This window comes from Rhinopithecus roxellana, chromosome 20 (genome assembly GCF_007565055.1).
Source record: "Rhinopithecus roxellana isolate Shanxi Qingling chromosome 20, ASM756505v1, whole genome shotgun sequence".
Lineage (NCBI taxonomy): Eukaryota > Metazoa > Chordata > Mammalia > Primates > Cercopithecidae > Rhinopithecus > Rhinopithecus roxellana.
Window position 1 is genome coordinate 54,206,206 of NC_044568.1, and position 13,100 is coordinate 54,219,305.

Below are 13,100 nucleotides of genomic sequence, written 5' to 3' on the forward strand. Positions count from 1 at the left end.
AAGGTCATCACTGCCAGCTGTGACCTTGGGCCCCTGACTCCCAGTCTTGGGTTCCTTTTCCTTAAATGGGACTCATCAAATGAAAACCTCTCAGTGTGGTCGTGAGGATTAAGCCAAACAGTGCAAACAAAATGCTCAGCGCAGTACAGCGGTTTATAGTCAATGCTTTCAATGGTGCTAGCTGTGAACAATCGGTAACTGTAGCCAGTTAACTTTCAGGGCTAGATATGACAACACATGCTGCAAATTCCTCCATTTTAATCTAATCAAAATATATAATCTGCAAAATCCAAAGAAAAGAGGAACACAGTACCTGGGAAGGCTTCCATTTACAATCAGCATGTTGAAAAAGTTCACTTTTCATTGTTTGGAGGACTCTGTTCCCATAGCAACAGTGCTCTAAGTGGGGGTTAAAATTCCGAGGACTCACAGGGGCAAATTAACTCCTAGTTACCTGAAATATTGTATGCTAGTCCTGACAGGGTCAAACAATGACTGCACTTCACTGGTAATGAAACAAAAAACTGCTATGAAAATAAGATTAAAATATTTTAAAATCCTGTGGCTCAAAGGACAGCAGGATGAACTAGGGGCCAAATGAAGAAGCTGCGGGGCCTTGGGGTTTGGGAGACAGGGCACTTAAATGTAAGGCTGTTTTCCTTGGTGCAAGGGCCCCCATACTCATCTGTATTTGTCAGCCCTCAAGAGAATCTTCACTGGCTGGTAAATGAACAAGAATAGTTGGAGAAAGAGTACTTCATACAGTATAAAAAAGACCCTTGGCCAGGCATGGTGGCTCAAGCCTGTAATCCCAGCACTTTGGGAGGCTGAGGCAGGATTGCTTGAGCCTAGGAGTTCTAGACCAGCCTGGGCAACACAGCAAAACCCAGGTGTGGTAGCATGAACCTGTAATACTAGCTACTTGAGAGGCTGAGGCAGGAGGACTGCCTGAGCCTGGGAGCTTGAGGTTCCAAGTGAGCTATGATTGTGCCACTGCACTACAGCCTGGGCAACAGCACGAGAACTTGAAATCCAGGATGTGAGTAGGTTTAAAGATGAGTTCTCTGCTCTACTTTCCGAGCCTTTAATATGCTAATTTCTTCATGAGGTTCACAGCATGTCGTCTAAACCCAAGTGACCACAACCCTTTTTTTCCTGCAGCATCTCCAGGGGCAAGTGTTCTGGGAACATACCTGAGACAATTCTGCAATGCCAGTCCTCGCAAGCCCTCCTCCCGCTCCTCAGCTTCTCCTTCCAGAAGGCAACCTCCCCCAACACCCCTCTCCTGCTTTGCCTTGGGCTACTTGTACTTAATCCATCCAGAGGTTTTAGTTGATACTCTAATGTGATTTCTGCATTTCAATCTGAAAACCAAACAGATTTTTGACACAAAGGAAGCTTCATAGCAGGATTTCAGGCACCTTTATTCATGGCAGATATTTTTGGTCAGGGCAGCCTGCCTTTGAAATCGTTCCATTACTTGAGGAGGTCGACTCCTGCCTAAGTCACAACTCTCCTACAGCTGCAACCGGCCATATCATTTCCATTTGCCACTTAGGAGGCTTGAGAACATCAGCAGGGACGCAGGTTTCAGCTGGTCTGGTCAATGCCTGCAGTGTGTGCAGGGCATTCAGGGGCTCCAGCCTGCATCACACCTGGCCTGATCAAAGGAGGTTCTACAGTTGAGTAACCAGAGTGGTGAATTCATTTTATTACAGAAGGATCTGACTCCTTTATGTTCCCCATGTAACTTGTATACAGGACAAATTATTTCTTACTATGATAGATTTGCAATATAAACACCAAGACTGGTGACACGAGAAACTTAAAAACATCATGTTTTTCAATTTTTCAAGTTTTTGTGTAAAAGCACTTTGTGGTGACAATCATGGATCACCTTCCATGTCATCAATATTGGCTTCTTGGTTTAGCACTCCTGGCACTGCATTTTTGAGTGGCAAGACTTAAAAGATATTGTCCCTGTCTTCTATAATCAGAAACATTGTCACTCTGCAAGAATTTAGATAAGAAACAGTTTAAGTAAAATAGTATTTCTTAAAAACTTGAGTCTACCACACATCACTGACCATATTCTAGCCAAGCAGCTGGCATGGGCTTAACATGGTCTCTTTTCCTTCTCTTTCTTTTCCAGTCAGTAGCTCAAAGGAAAGATGGAGTGATTGAATTTTAAAATCCTGCCAGATTTTGTATGGTAACCATTGTAGATGAACCATGTAGGGTCCTACTGAAGCATTAGAATCTCATGCAAAACTCTAACAAATGCCTCATTACAGAAGGCTATTGTTATTTTCTGTACTGTAAAAGTTCTAACACAAGAAAGTGGCAGTGGTTACTTTTCATCGACTTTAGCATGTGACCTCAGGGACTTAGACATAAGTCTAAGTTCTATTCTGAGTTTTGGCAACAGAGCAGTGACAGATATTTCTGAATAAATAATTTTTAGGTGTTTTTAGCCATTTGAAAAGTATTGCCAACACACTATTTGGTGTTAGCTCAACAGTCACTTTGTGCTGAGAATTAAGAACTCTAAAGTCTACAAACATCTTACTTCACCAAGACTATAATCGAAGGGTTTACTATTTGTGTAATAAAAAAATCACACAGCAACTTTTATCCAAACAGCAACTACTACAAAAGGAATGACAAGAAAAAAAATATGACTTCACAGAAATACACTAAAAGATTTGACAATGTTATGCAGGAACCGCCAAAGTTTTAGTGTTTAATAATGAATAGCACAACTGACCAAGGTCCAAGATGTGAAGATACTATGTTCAAGAAACTGGGGGGTAAATCACTCTACAAACTAACTATATAGTATGTGGTAAGAATGCATACTTTATAATATAAAACCTGTCTACACATAGTAGTTAGCTGTAAAAAGCCATTCGATCTTCTCTTGGCTTGGAAACATGGTGTTCCAGATTCCAGTATAAATTATTAGCAACCTGTTGAAGAAGGAAAAATCATCAACATGTTTTTCATTGTATGAGCGCAAGTAAAAATGACATACAGAACTATCAACTAAAAATCCCTTTACACTCTCCTATTGAGTTAAACTTATTTTCTTTGGACAATGTTTTAGCAAAAATAGATTTAACTGGAAATATTTTTTAAAATTTCAGAGTCAGTTTTCCACTCCCATTCTTTTCTTTCAGTGACCCCCATCACTAGCCAGTCTACAATCCTGAAATTCTTGTGGCAAGATTCTCAGTCGGTTGATGGGAGTTTTGACTGCCACATAACATAAAGAGAGACCTACAGAAGCATCTAAGACTGGTAGGACATTTTTCCAAATTATCTCTGGATAAGAATAGCGATGACATCACCCATAGAAAGCAGTTATGTGATTTACTCACACAGTGAATAAACCCCACCTATTGTAAAGATAAAAGCAAAGTTAAAGAGTCTGTCTTCAACATCCCAAATCTGTATTTTCGCAGTAACTTAAAATGTGGTCCAGAGCAAGCCCAGAAAATAGGAAATTAGGCATCTTTTACTGTATATTTTGCTTAGTACACTACCTATCTAAAAATACTCAGGATTTTGTTTTATTTATTTATTTATTTTTCTGAGACAGAGTCTTGCTCTATCGCCCAGGCTGGAGTGCAGTGGCATGATCATGGCTCACTGCAAACTCTGCCTCCTGGGTTCAAACGATTCTCCTGTCTCAGCCTGTCGAGTAGCTGGGATTACAGGCGTGCACCACCACGACCATTTTTGTAGAGACACGGTTTCACCATGTTGGCCAGGCTGGTTTCGAGCTCCTCACATCAAGTGATCTGCGCGCCTTTGCCTCCCAAAGTGCTGGGATTACAGGCATGAGCCACCACGCGCCAGTAACCATTTTTTTTTTGAGACGAGTCTCACTCTGTTGCCCAGGCTGGAGTGCAGTGGCGTGATCTCAACTGCAACCTCCGCCTCCCTCGGTAACATTCATTTTTATAGAGAATTAAAACGTTATAAATGAAACATGAGAAAAGAGAGTTTAAAACTTATTTTTCACACATACAGAGGAAAAGGACTGTGCACTCAGGGCACTGTGCTGTGTGATAGTGTACATTTACCTATCTTGCAATGTGGGTAGTTTTAACGGGCTTTCCTCTGATATCTGAAACTATTCAGTGGAAATTTAAATGAACTCCAGAGTAAAAGCTTAATGTGGCCACAATCTAGTTTACCTATGTCAAGTTACCAAGCAAGTCTCCAGAATTTAAGCCATTTAAGAAGGTGGTAATGTGGGTGACTTACAGCGATCCCCTCCCCCGCCTCCCAAAAAAAGCAATGGAAAATCTTCCAGTGACAGGTTTTATAGGCCAACAAAAACCCCTTTATTAGCTGGAATGATAAAAACTCAGTGGCTATCTAATGTTAGCCAGTGGTCTTAACTAACAGTGACAGAAATCTAATTAATAAAAACTGGGAAAATAAATTCGGTGTAAAGAATGAGTTTGGCATGAAAAATTCCAAAACATGAAGTCCACAGCAGGTAAGGAATACAGGGATGTTTGCTGGGATCATGGCTGGAAACGGATCTACAGAAAGTCTGACTACATCAAAATTACACTTATAGGATCTATTCTTTTAAGAAAAAAAAAAAAAAAAGGCTGGGCACGGTGGCTCACACCTGTAATCCCAACACTTTGAGAGGCTGAGGTGGGCGGATCACTTGAGGTCAGAATTCGAGACCAGCCTGACCAACATGGAGAAACCCCATCACTACTTAAAATACAAAATTAGCTGGGCGTGGTGGCGCAAGCCTGTAATCCCAGCTACTCGGGAGGCTGAGGCAGGAGAATCGCTTGAACCCAGGGGACAAAGGTTGTGGTGAGCCGAGATCGTGCCATTGCACTCCAGTCTGGGCAACAAGAGCAAAACTACGTGTTAAAAAAAAGAAAAAAGAAAAGAAAAAAAAATTGCCCCCTTCCTCACCTTCAACTCTTTTGTGTGGCAGGTATCTTGTTTTCACCTTCCAGTTCTTCCACCCCAGCCTGTGTCATGAGGTCTGCGATGTTCTTCTCCAGATCATCAATGCGACTACTCATATCATCAAGTGGTGAAGTTAAAGACAACGCGTGCCAACATCTCCTCATTGAGCCCTTTCCTTCCATCCCTCTAGACTAGGGCCTTAAACACAACGATTTTAGGGAAACCGGTCTTCCAATTTCCTTTAGACACTGTTACAGGCTGGTGGGTAAGAGTATAGGACTCTGGGGCATGGCTACCCAGCATTGGTTTCCGGCCCTGACCCTTACTAGTGATGGAACCCCTAAACCTCAACGTATGCATTTGCTAAAGATGATAACATTACACCCACTCCTACGGTCATGCTGAGCATCAAAAGACAGACACACACAAAAGCGCTTGGTTCAGTCCACGGTCAACCACACCAGCTATCAGGATTGGTAGATGTAGGCTCCTCGCGCCCGGGATCTGTCTAGCCCAGCTGTACCCCGAGCTCTGGGCGCAGTCCTTCTCAGAACACAGTACAATCCGAACTCAAATTCTGTAAGTGACTGGCTGAAGCTGGCCTGAAAGCGACTCATTTATCCCCACCGCTGCCCGGCAAATAGGCTCCAAAGGCCCACAGGAGGCCGACTACAGATAAAAAGGATATTTCTCCCAATGATCTGGTCAGACATGGTCTGAAATTTATCTTGCATCTGCTGCAGGAGTGTCTGCACCTAAGAAAAAGCGAAACAAACAAACACGGTCCAAATCGATCCTGAGACACTTTCCTGGGATCAGGACGTGAGCCCTGGTCTCGGGTTCCAGCCCCATTTCTGCCTCTGGGCAGCTGTGCCGCCTTCAGCAAGGATCTTCCTTCTCGGGGCTTCCGTTTTCCCACCTGTCCAATTAGACTGGTGGGCGGGGGAGGCCGCTGTGACTCCAAGTTCAGGGGCTTTAGGTTGTTTCTACCGGGTTGGGGCACCCGGGCGTGTGTGAGGAGTTGAAGGCCGGGGAGGGTGTCAAAGGGAGGCAGGAGGGACGCGGGGGGCGTTCGCGACGGGTGAATGGGGCTACCGGAGGGGGTCGGGCTTGGGAGCGTCCGCGGGGAGACGTGTCCGCACCGAGCGCCCAGGGGGTCAAGGTGGCCGGGAGCCTCGGCCAGAGACGCTTCCAGAAACGGGGCCTCGGCAGACGCCACGCGCGGTGGCGGTGGGCGCGACTCTGTCCAGCAGGGCCTGGCCCGGCGCCGCCCGGGAAGGCCGCGGCCTCGGGCCCCCACAGCCGTCCCTTACCACCGAGGTGAGGTCCTGCACGGTCTTGGGGTCAGTCTCGGCCATCTCCCCGACGCCCAGGTTGGCGGTTATGTCTCAGACCGTAACCTACACTTCCGTTTGTCGGCTCAGACGCCCCCGCCCGCTGCTTCTCGCGACGAGACTGGCTGCTCGCGGGACCGCGGGGCCTTATGGGAGTAGTAGTTTCTCCCGCACCGGAAGGGCCTCGAGGCCGAGCGCTTCCGTTCCAAGGAGCGGCCCCACCCCACACTCCCCGCCCTCTTTTGCATAGCGCCTCCCCTCCCCAGCGTGCCGTTGGTGGGGCGGGAAGTGAGACCGACTCAGAAATCGAGCAATAGAGGCAGGGAGTGGCCTTTGCCCCACTTCCAGGCTTAGTCAGTCGAAAGACGGCTCTGGGTTTCTTTGGTCTGTCAGGACGAACCTACTGAACTTTTGCCCTTCAACAAGACCCACTATAACCTTGTAACTGCCCCCAAGTCAAGGAACATGAGCCCCCCGGAAGCCCCATGGCCCCTGTCTTGTCCTGTCCTGTCCTGTCATCTCCACCCTGAGGGTGGCCAGCGTCCGGAGTTTAACCCAGTAGGTTCATTGTGCCCGTCAGGTTCATATGAGGGGATTCAGACAGGAAGCTGTCCATCATGTCTGGCTTCTTGCACTCCACGCGATGCCTGCTGTTGAGTGGGGAAGGCTTCCGGCGTCAGGGTTAGACTGTGGGTTTGGGTGTTGAAGGAGGTGGGCACTGCTGAAGTGGAACCTCAAGTTCCAACCCCACAGATGGTCTTTAGGATTGGGTGTCATGGCAAGGGGATAGGAGAGTCCTTGTCTGTGGGCCTGGCAAGGAGATGTTTGAAAGTTCTAGAAACTTTCACACATCTCATTTAAGGACTGCTCTGTGTGAGGGTCAGCTCCAGTTTGAGTTTAGGTGGGGAGAGATTGTAAGGGGTTAGACCTGTTACAGGAAAGGGTCCTGATCCAGACCCCAAGAGAGGGGGTTCTTGGATCTCATGCAAGAAAGAATTCAGGGCGAGTCTGTAAAGTGAAAGCAAGTTTAAGAAAGTGAAGGAATAAAAGAATGATTACTCCATAAACAGAGCCCCAGGGCTTCTGGTTGCTCATTTTTATGGTTATTTCTTGATTGTATACTAAACAAGGGTTGGGAGATTCGTACCTCCCCTTTTTAGACCATATAGGGTAACTTCTTGATGTTGCCATGGCATTTGTAAACTGTCACGGTGCTAATGGGAGTGTAGCGATGAGGACAAACAGGGTTCATTCTCATCGCCATCCTGGTTTTGGTGGGTTTTGGCCGGCTTCTTTACTGCAAGCTGTTGTATCAGCAAGGTCTTTATGACCTGTACCTTGTGCTGACCTCGTATCCCATCCTGTGATTTACAATCCTTTAACTGTCTGGGAATGCAGCCCAGTAGGGCTCAGCCTCAGTTTACCCAGCTCCTATTCGAGATGGAGTTGCTCTTGTTCAAACGCCTCTGCCAGACCCACCAGTATCTCTAACAAACCTGGAATCCAGTTGGCCTTGAGGCATAAGACTCAACTCCCTTCACCACCCCTTCCCTCTCACTCACACCTTTGCCCCTCACCCTACACACCTCATCCTTCCCTACAGAGAGATCTTCCTTTCTGTGTAAGGATGCACAACTTTTTTTGTAATTGGCTGTTATCAACTGGTATTTGGCTAGTGCTTCACCCGACTACTTGAAATAAACATACTCAGTGTTTTAACTTAATCCTTAGAAGACCCTGTGATATAATTATCATAATTTTACATTTTTGAGAAAACAGATGCAGAGGCATTAAGAAACTGGAACAAGGTCATCAAATTAAGGAAGTAAGAGATGCAGGACTTCCTTTTTTCTCACCATTCTAGAATTCTCTGATTTTTTTGAGCTTAGAGCAGAGTTTCTCAAGAGCTGCAATACTGGCATTTGAGTCAAGTCATTCTTTATTGTTAGTGGTGGAGGGGGTAACCGGGCGCCCTGTATATTGTAGGACGTTGAGCAGCATCTTTGACTTCTACCTGCTAGATGCCAGTATCTCAGTTTTCTTAAAATTTTTTTTTTTTTTTTTTTTTTGAGACGGAGTCTTGCTCTGTTGCCTAGGCTGGAGTGCAGTGGCATGATGTCGGCTCACTGCAACCTTTGCCTCTCCAGTTCAAGTGATTCTCCTGCCTCAGCCTCCTGAATAGCTGGGATTATAGGTGTGCACCACCACGCCCAGCTAATCATAAAAGACTTTTCACAAAACTTCAGAACTCCTTAAAAACTAGTGAGTAGCCAAGATGAAGAAAGGCCTCAGGCTTCTGACTTTAGATCCCAATCCCTGGGACTCCCACACTCAGCAAAGAAAGGTGGGTGCCTGCACCATGGATTTCTGGGCACATCTGTGTTATGGCTATGGGTTATTCAAGAACATGAATTAGCACTAGAATCTGGAGTTTTTCATTTTCTTTCTGGTAAGACACTTGTTTTTTTTCTTTTTTTTCAAATCCCAATTGGAAAATTGCTTTACATAAACAACAAACAAACTTGATACTCTTTTAGTGGAGGCATTATTTGTTCCTTTATTTTTTGCACTTAAACAGATAGGCAGAATGCTTTCTCTGTGTGGAGACCAAGGTCTGTTAAAGAGCTGCTTTTCATGGAAGCTTCACTAATTTATACTCATGGCTGACATACTCACCTTGTGGGGCTGACACACCGAACCTAACTGAGTATTGTCCCATTAACAAAACGAATGTATTCCGTGTAAGGCACTGGTAATTAACCTTTAAACTTCAGTTTTGAACAACTCTCATTTTTAACCTTTATTTAAGTGTCACAGTTGTCTTATCTCCTCTTAGCATTTTTTTAAAGTTCTTCCTAGATTAATTGCATGTTGTAACTCCCTTTTTCCTTTCAAGGCAGTTTTGTTTTACGTGTGCTTATTATGGTACTTTTATAATCGCTTTTTGGTTCTCTGGGCCATTCTTTTGACATGCCTCCTTTCTTGGATCTATACTATGGAACGCGGCTGGGCATGGTGGCTCATGCCTGTAATCTCAGCACTTTGGGAGTCTGAGGAAGGCAGATCACTTGAGACCAGGAGTTCAAGACCAGCCTGGCCAATGTGGCGAAACCCCATCTCTACTAAAACTACAAAAGTTAGCTGGGCTAGGTGGCGTGCACGTGTAATCCCAGCTATTCAGGAGGCTGAGGCAGGCCAGGGAGGCAGAGGTTGCAATGAGCTGAGATCGAGCCACTGCACTCCAGCCTGGGCAGCAGATTGAGACTGTGTCTCAAAAAAAAAAAAAAAAAAAAAATACTATGGAAGGTGTTGGTGTGTCCATGTGGCCACATGCAGTGAGGTGCTTTGTGTGTTTGCCTTGTGTGAGCAGTGATGGAATGATCCTAGTGAGGACTTGGAGGAACTGGAATGTGTTCTTTGCCGAGTTGCACCTGCGTCAGCTCTATAGGCCCAGCCCTGGGGCCCAGCAGCTGCTCCCCCGGTTTGTTTTCCTCCCAGGTTGCCTCATGTTGCTGCTGAGCTCCCCTCACCTGATGGGTGGTGCCACAGCAGGGTGGGTGAAGGGTGCCCCTCCCTTCTAGTGGCCTGGGCTGCCCTAGCCCCGGTCCTTCAGTAGCCATTTCAAACCTTTCCGGTCTCCCCAACCCCAGGATTTTATCCCCTTCACCCTCAGAGGATGACCTTATATTCTATTTTGTGGAGAAAATAGAGATTGTCCATCAAAACCCCTTAACTCCCATCTTGCGTGCAGTCGTAAGTTCCTGCATTAACCCTGGTGTCACTGGCTAACCCTGGTGTCACTGGCTTTCTGTCTCAGGAGGAAGTGTCCTTCCTCGCGCATAGGGCTCTGCATTCGTCTAAGGCAGAGACACCCTGGCCCTGATCCCATTCTCTTTCCTCCACTCCAGGCAGTTGCTTCCTGCCTTCGTTTGCTTTCTTCTGATGATTCCTCCTTCTCAGCACATAACAGTGACCAACCCCCCACCCCGCCCCACCCCTGCCGTACAAAAAAACGAATAGAAAATGGAAATCAGAACAACCAAGGTGACCCTCCACTGACTGGTGCCCTTGTTGAGCTGCAGCTCATAGGCAAATTTCTAGAAAGGAAGGACTTATCGTCTTAGTTGCTGGAACCACTTCCTTACCTCCTGTTCATGTAACTTTGCTTGTTTTGTTTTGCTTCTACTAAAATGATTCTAGGTGCTGTGTGGACAGGTGTTACATAAGCCAGATGGATGTTACTGTGTCTTTGAGATTTCTCTAATCCTTATTTATCTCTCCTTTTAATACAGAGAGTTTCATATACAGACCTTAAGGAGACATAGTATCTAGCTAAAAGGTAATTATGCCTATTTTTTCATTGTATTTATTTTGATTGCTGCTTTACTGTATTCCAAGTGATACTGGTTTTTCATTCATGTTAGCATGTACAGTTCTCTTTTATTTATTTATTTATTTTTTTGAGACAGGGTCTCACTCTGTCACCCAGGCTGGAGTGCAGTGGCGCAGTCATGGCTCCCTGTAACCTCAACCTCCCAGGCTCCAGCAATCCTCCTGAGATGGGCATGCGCCATTACACTTGGCTAATCTTTGTATTTTTTGTACAGCTGGAGTTTTGCCCTGTTGTCTAAGCTGGTCTTGAACTCTTGGGCTCAAACTATCTACCTACCCGCCTTTGCCTCTCCAAATGCTAGCATGATAGGTATGAGCTACCATGCCTGGCCAATGTACAGGCTTCTTTTAAAATAAATTTAAGCCAAAATTATAAATGTAAAATTACATAGTTTAAAACTAGAGTTGTAGCTGATGGTACAGGTGGCATTTCAGTGTGGCAGAGTTAGTGAAGGTGCAGAGAGATGAGACAAGGAGATGGCTAAATCGTGATTATATTCTCTTGGGATTAAAGTTTAGAAAATCCTGCCTTGAAAGACGGCAGGGAGCCAAAGGGTAAAGAGATTGGGTGTGCTTTGAAACAACACGGTTATATAATTTGATAAGGGGAAGCAGAGGAACTATGACTGCATCAGGGTAACATCAACTCGCTTCTCCCCAGGGATAAAGTCAGAGAGGATGCTGAGGAATGTCAGCAGGTGCTGGGTCCCTGGTTTTCACAAAACAATCCTTCAGGTGTTAGTAAGCCTCAGGAGGCGGATGCTGTCCTGCTGGTATGAGGAGGGGCTGGGGCAGGACAGTCATCATCCAAGCAAAGGTAGGGCTTCGTTACAGACACAGAACGGCAGATTTAATTTAGAAATACCACCATCCTGGTACCAGTCCTTTTGGCTTGGATTCCCATGTAAAAATCCAGCGTTGCTGCATGCTCAAAGGTGTGCCCTGGCTAGAATGAGTCGATATTTTGCCTTCATTACCAAAGCACAAGGAGGATATTTTGCCCTTGCATTACCAAAGCACAAGCACGTTACTAAAGCACAAGGAGGTCTCTTTGAGGCCTTGTTTGCAAAAACAAACAAACAAACAAACAAACAAAAAAACCCAGAAAATTGCTTTTCTGGGGAAAAATGGTGTGATCGCTGGTTGTTCTGATACATCTGATACATCTCAAATTCTCTTGTTTTTGGACTGAAGCATTGGTTTCTGTGTCTTATGTTCTTTGGAGGCAAATTTCCAAATTAGCATCTCCATGACTGGCTGCCAAGGCATCCGTTTGCTATTTATTTACCCAAACTAGCAGTTTCCTGGAGACAGACTGCCTGGGGGGAAGGAAAGTTTTCCTATAGACCAGATTTGTAAGTTTAGGTTTCCTCTGCTTCACTCCCCCATCATTGTCAACTTGCTTAGTCCACAGCACTTTCATGCATTGTTTGTGATGACACGGTTTGTTCCTGGTGATAAATGGGGTGGTGCTGCCTTAGCGTATAGCAGGAAAAGTGCCAGGGTGGAGCCATGCACACCACTCAGTCGCCGTGAGACCTACCGTGAGATGGTTTTAACTGTGTGAACCTCAGTTTCTTCAGCTATAGAATGGAGTTAATGTCTATTTCAATATCTCATGAATTACATAAATTATGTATATGATATATAATTATGTATTACACATAAATTACACATAAAACTGCAAGGTAATGTGTATATACATATCTATATAGATAAGTACAGTATCCGGCCCGTAGGAAGCACTTATGAACACACCCTTCCCTCTTTTTTTTTTTTAGATGGAGCCTTGCTCTGTTCTGTTGCTCAGGCTGGAATGCAGTGGCACTATCTTGGCTCACTGCAACCTCCGGCTCCTGGGTTCCAGTGATTCTCCTGCCTCAGCCTCCTGAGTAGCTGGGATTACAGGTGCCCACCACTACACCTGGCTAATTTTTATATTTTTGGTAGAGATGAGGTTTCACCATGTTGGCCAGGCTGGTCTTGAGCTCCTGACCTCAGGTGATTGGCTCACCTCTGCCTCCCAAATTGCTGGAATTACAGGCGTGAGCCACCACATCTGGCCCCCTTCTTTTTTTTTAAAATGATCTCACTAAATAACTTTCTTGCTGTCTATCTGTCTGATCTACCTGTCTATCTCACACTCTCTCTCTTTTTCTCTCTCTCTATCATCTATATATCTGTTTTTCCAAATCAGAATGATTGACTTTTATGAAAGAAGCAGAAGAGAGCCAATTATTAAGCAGGAAGCACTTGGTTTTAGTCTTGGTTTTTAAACATCATAGACTAACATGATGTGGAGTCCTGATAAGTAAGCAACAATGAAGAAGGGGGTCCCAAGTAGGGGAGAACAACTGTTCCAAGAGACAGCTAATCACAAAGAAGCCGCTGGCACAACTGCCTCGCTCTGAGTGTAACATCCTG

General features: G+C 45.3%; 1 protein-coding gene across 1 annotated transcript; it reads right to left on the reverse strand.

Moving 5' to 3' along the window:
• Positions 1-1,403: 1,403 nt before the first annotated feature.
• Positions 1,404-6,429, reverse strand: HSBP1 (heat shock factor binding protein 1). The gene is made up of 4 exons (XM_010355649.2): positions 6,264-6,429; positions 5,639-5,705; positions 4,954-5,074; positions 1,404-2,969 (listed from the first exon to the last, which is right to left on the reverse strand). The coding sequence occupies exons 1-3, from the start codon at positions 6,306-6,308 to the stop codon at positions 4,956-4,958; spliced, it is 231 nt and encodes a 76-aa protein (XP_010353951.1). The 5' UTR covers positions 6,309-6,429; the 3' UTR covers positions 1,404-2,969; positions 4,954-4,955.
• Between the last annotated feature and the right edge of the window lie 6,671 nt (positions 6,430-13,100).

Bases quoted from the DNA above. Each gene is read 5' to 3' on its own strand.
- HSBP1 (XM_010355649.2), bottom strand. From the start codon at position 6,308: ATGGCCGAGACTGACCCCAAGACCGTGCAGGACCTCACCTCGGTG. The intron at 5,706-6,263 runs GTAAGGGACGGC...GCTTTTTCTTAG, and splicing joins TGCAGGACCTCACCTCGGTG to GTGCAGACACTCCTGCAGCA. The intron at 5,075-5,638 runs ATATCCTTTTTA...TAACTTCACCAC, and splicing joins TGACCAGATCATTGGGAGAA to TTGATGATATGAGTAGTCGC.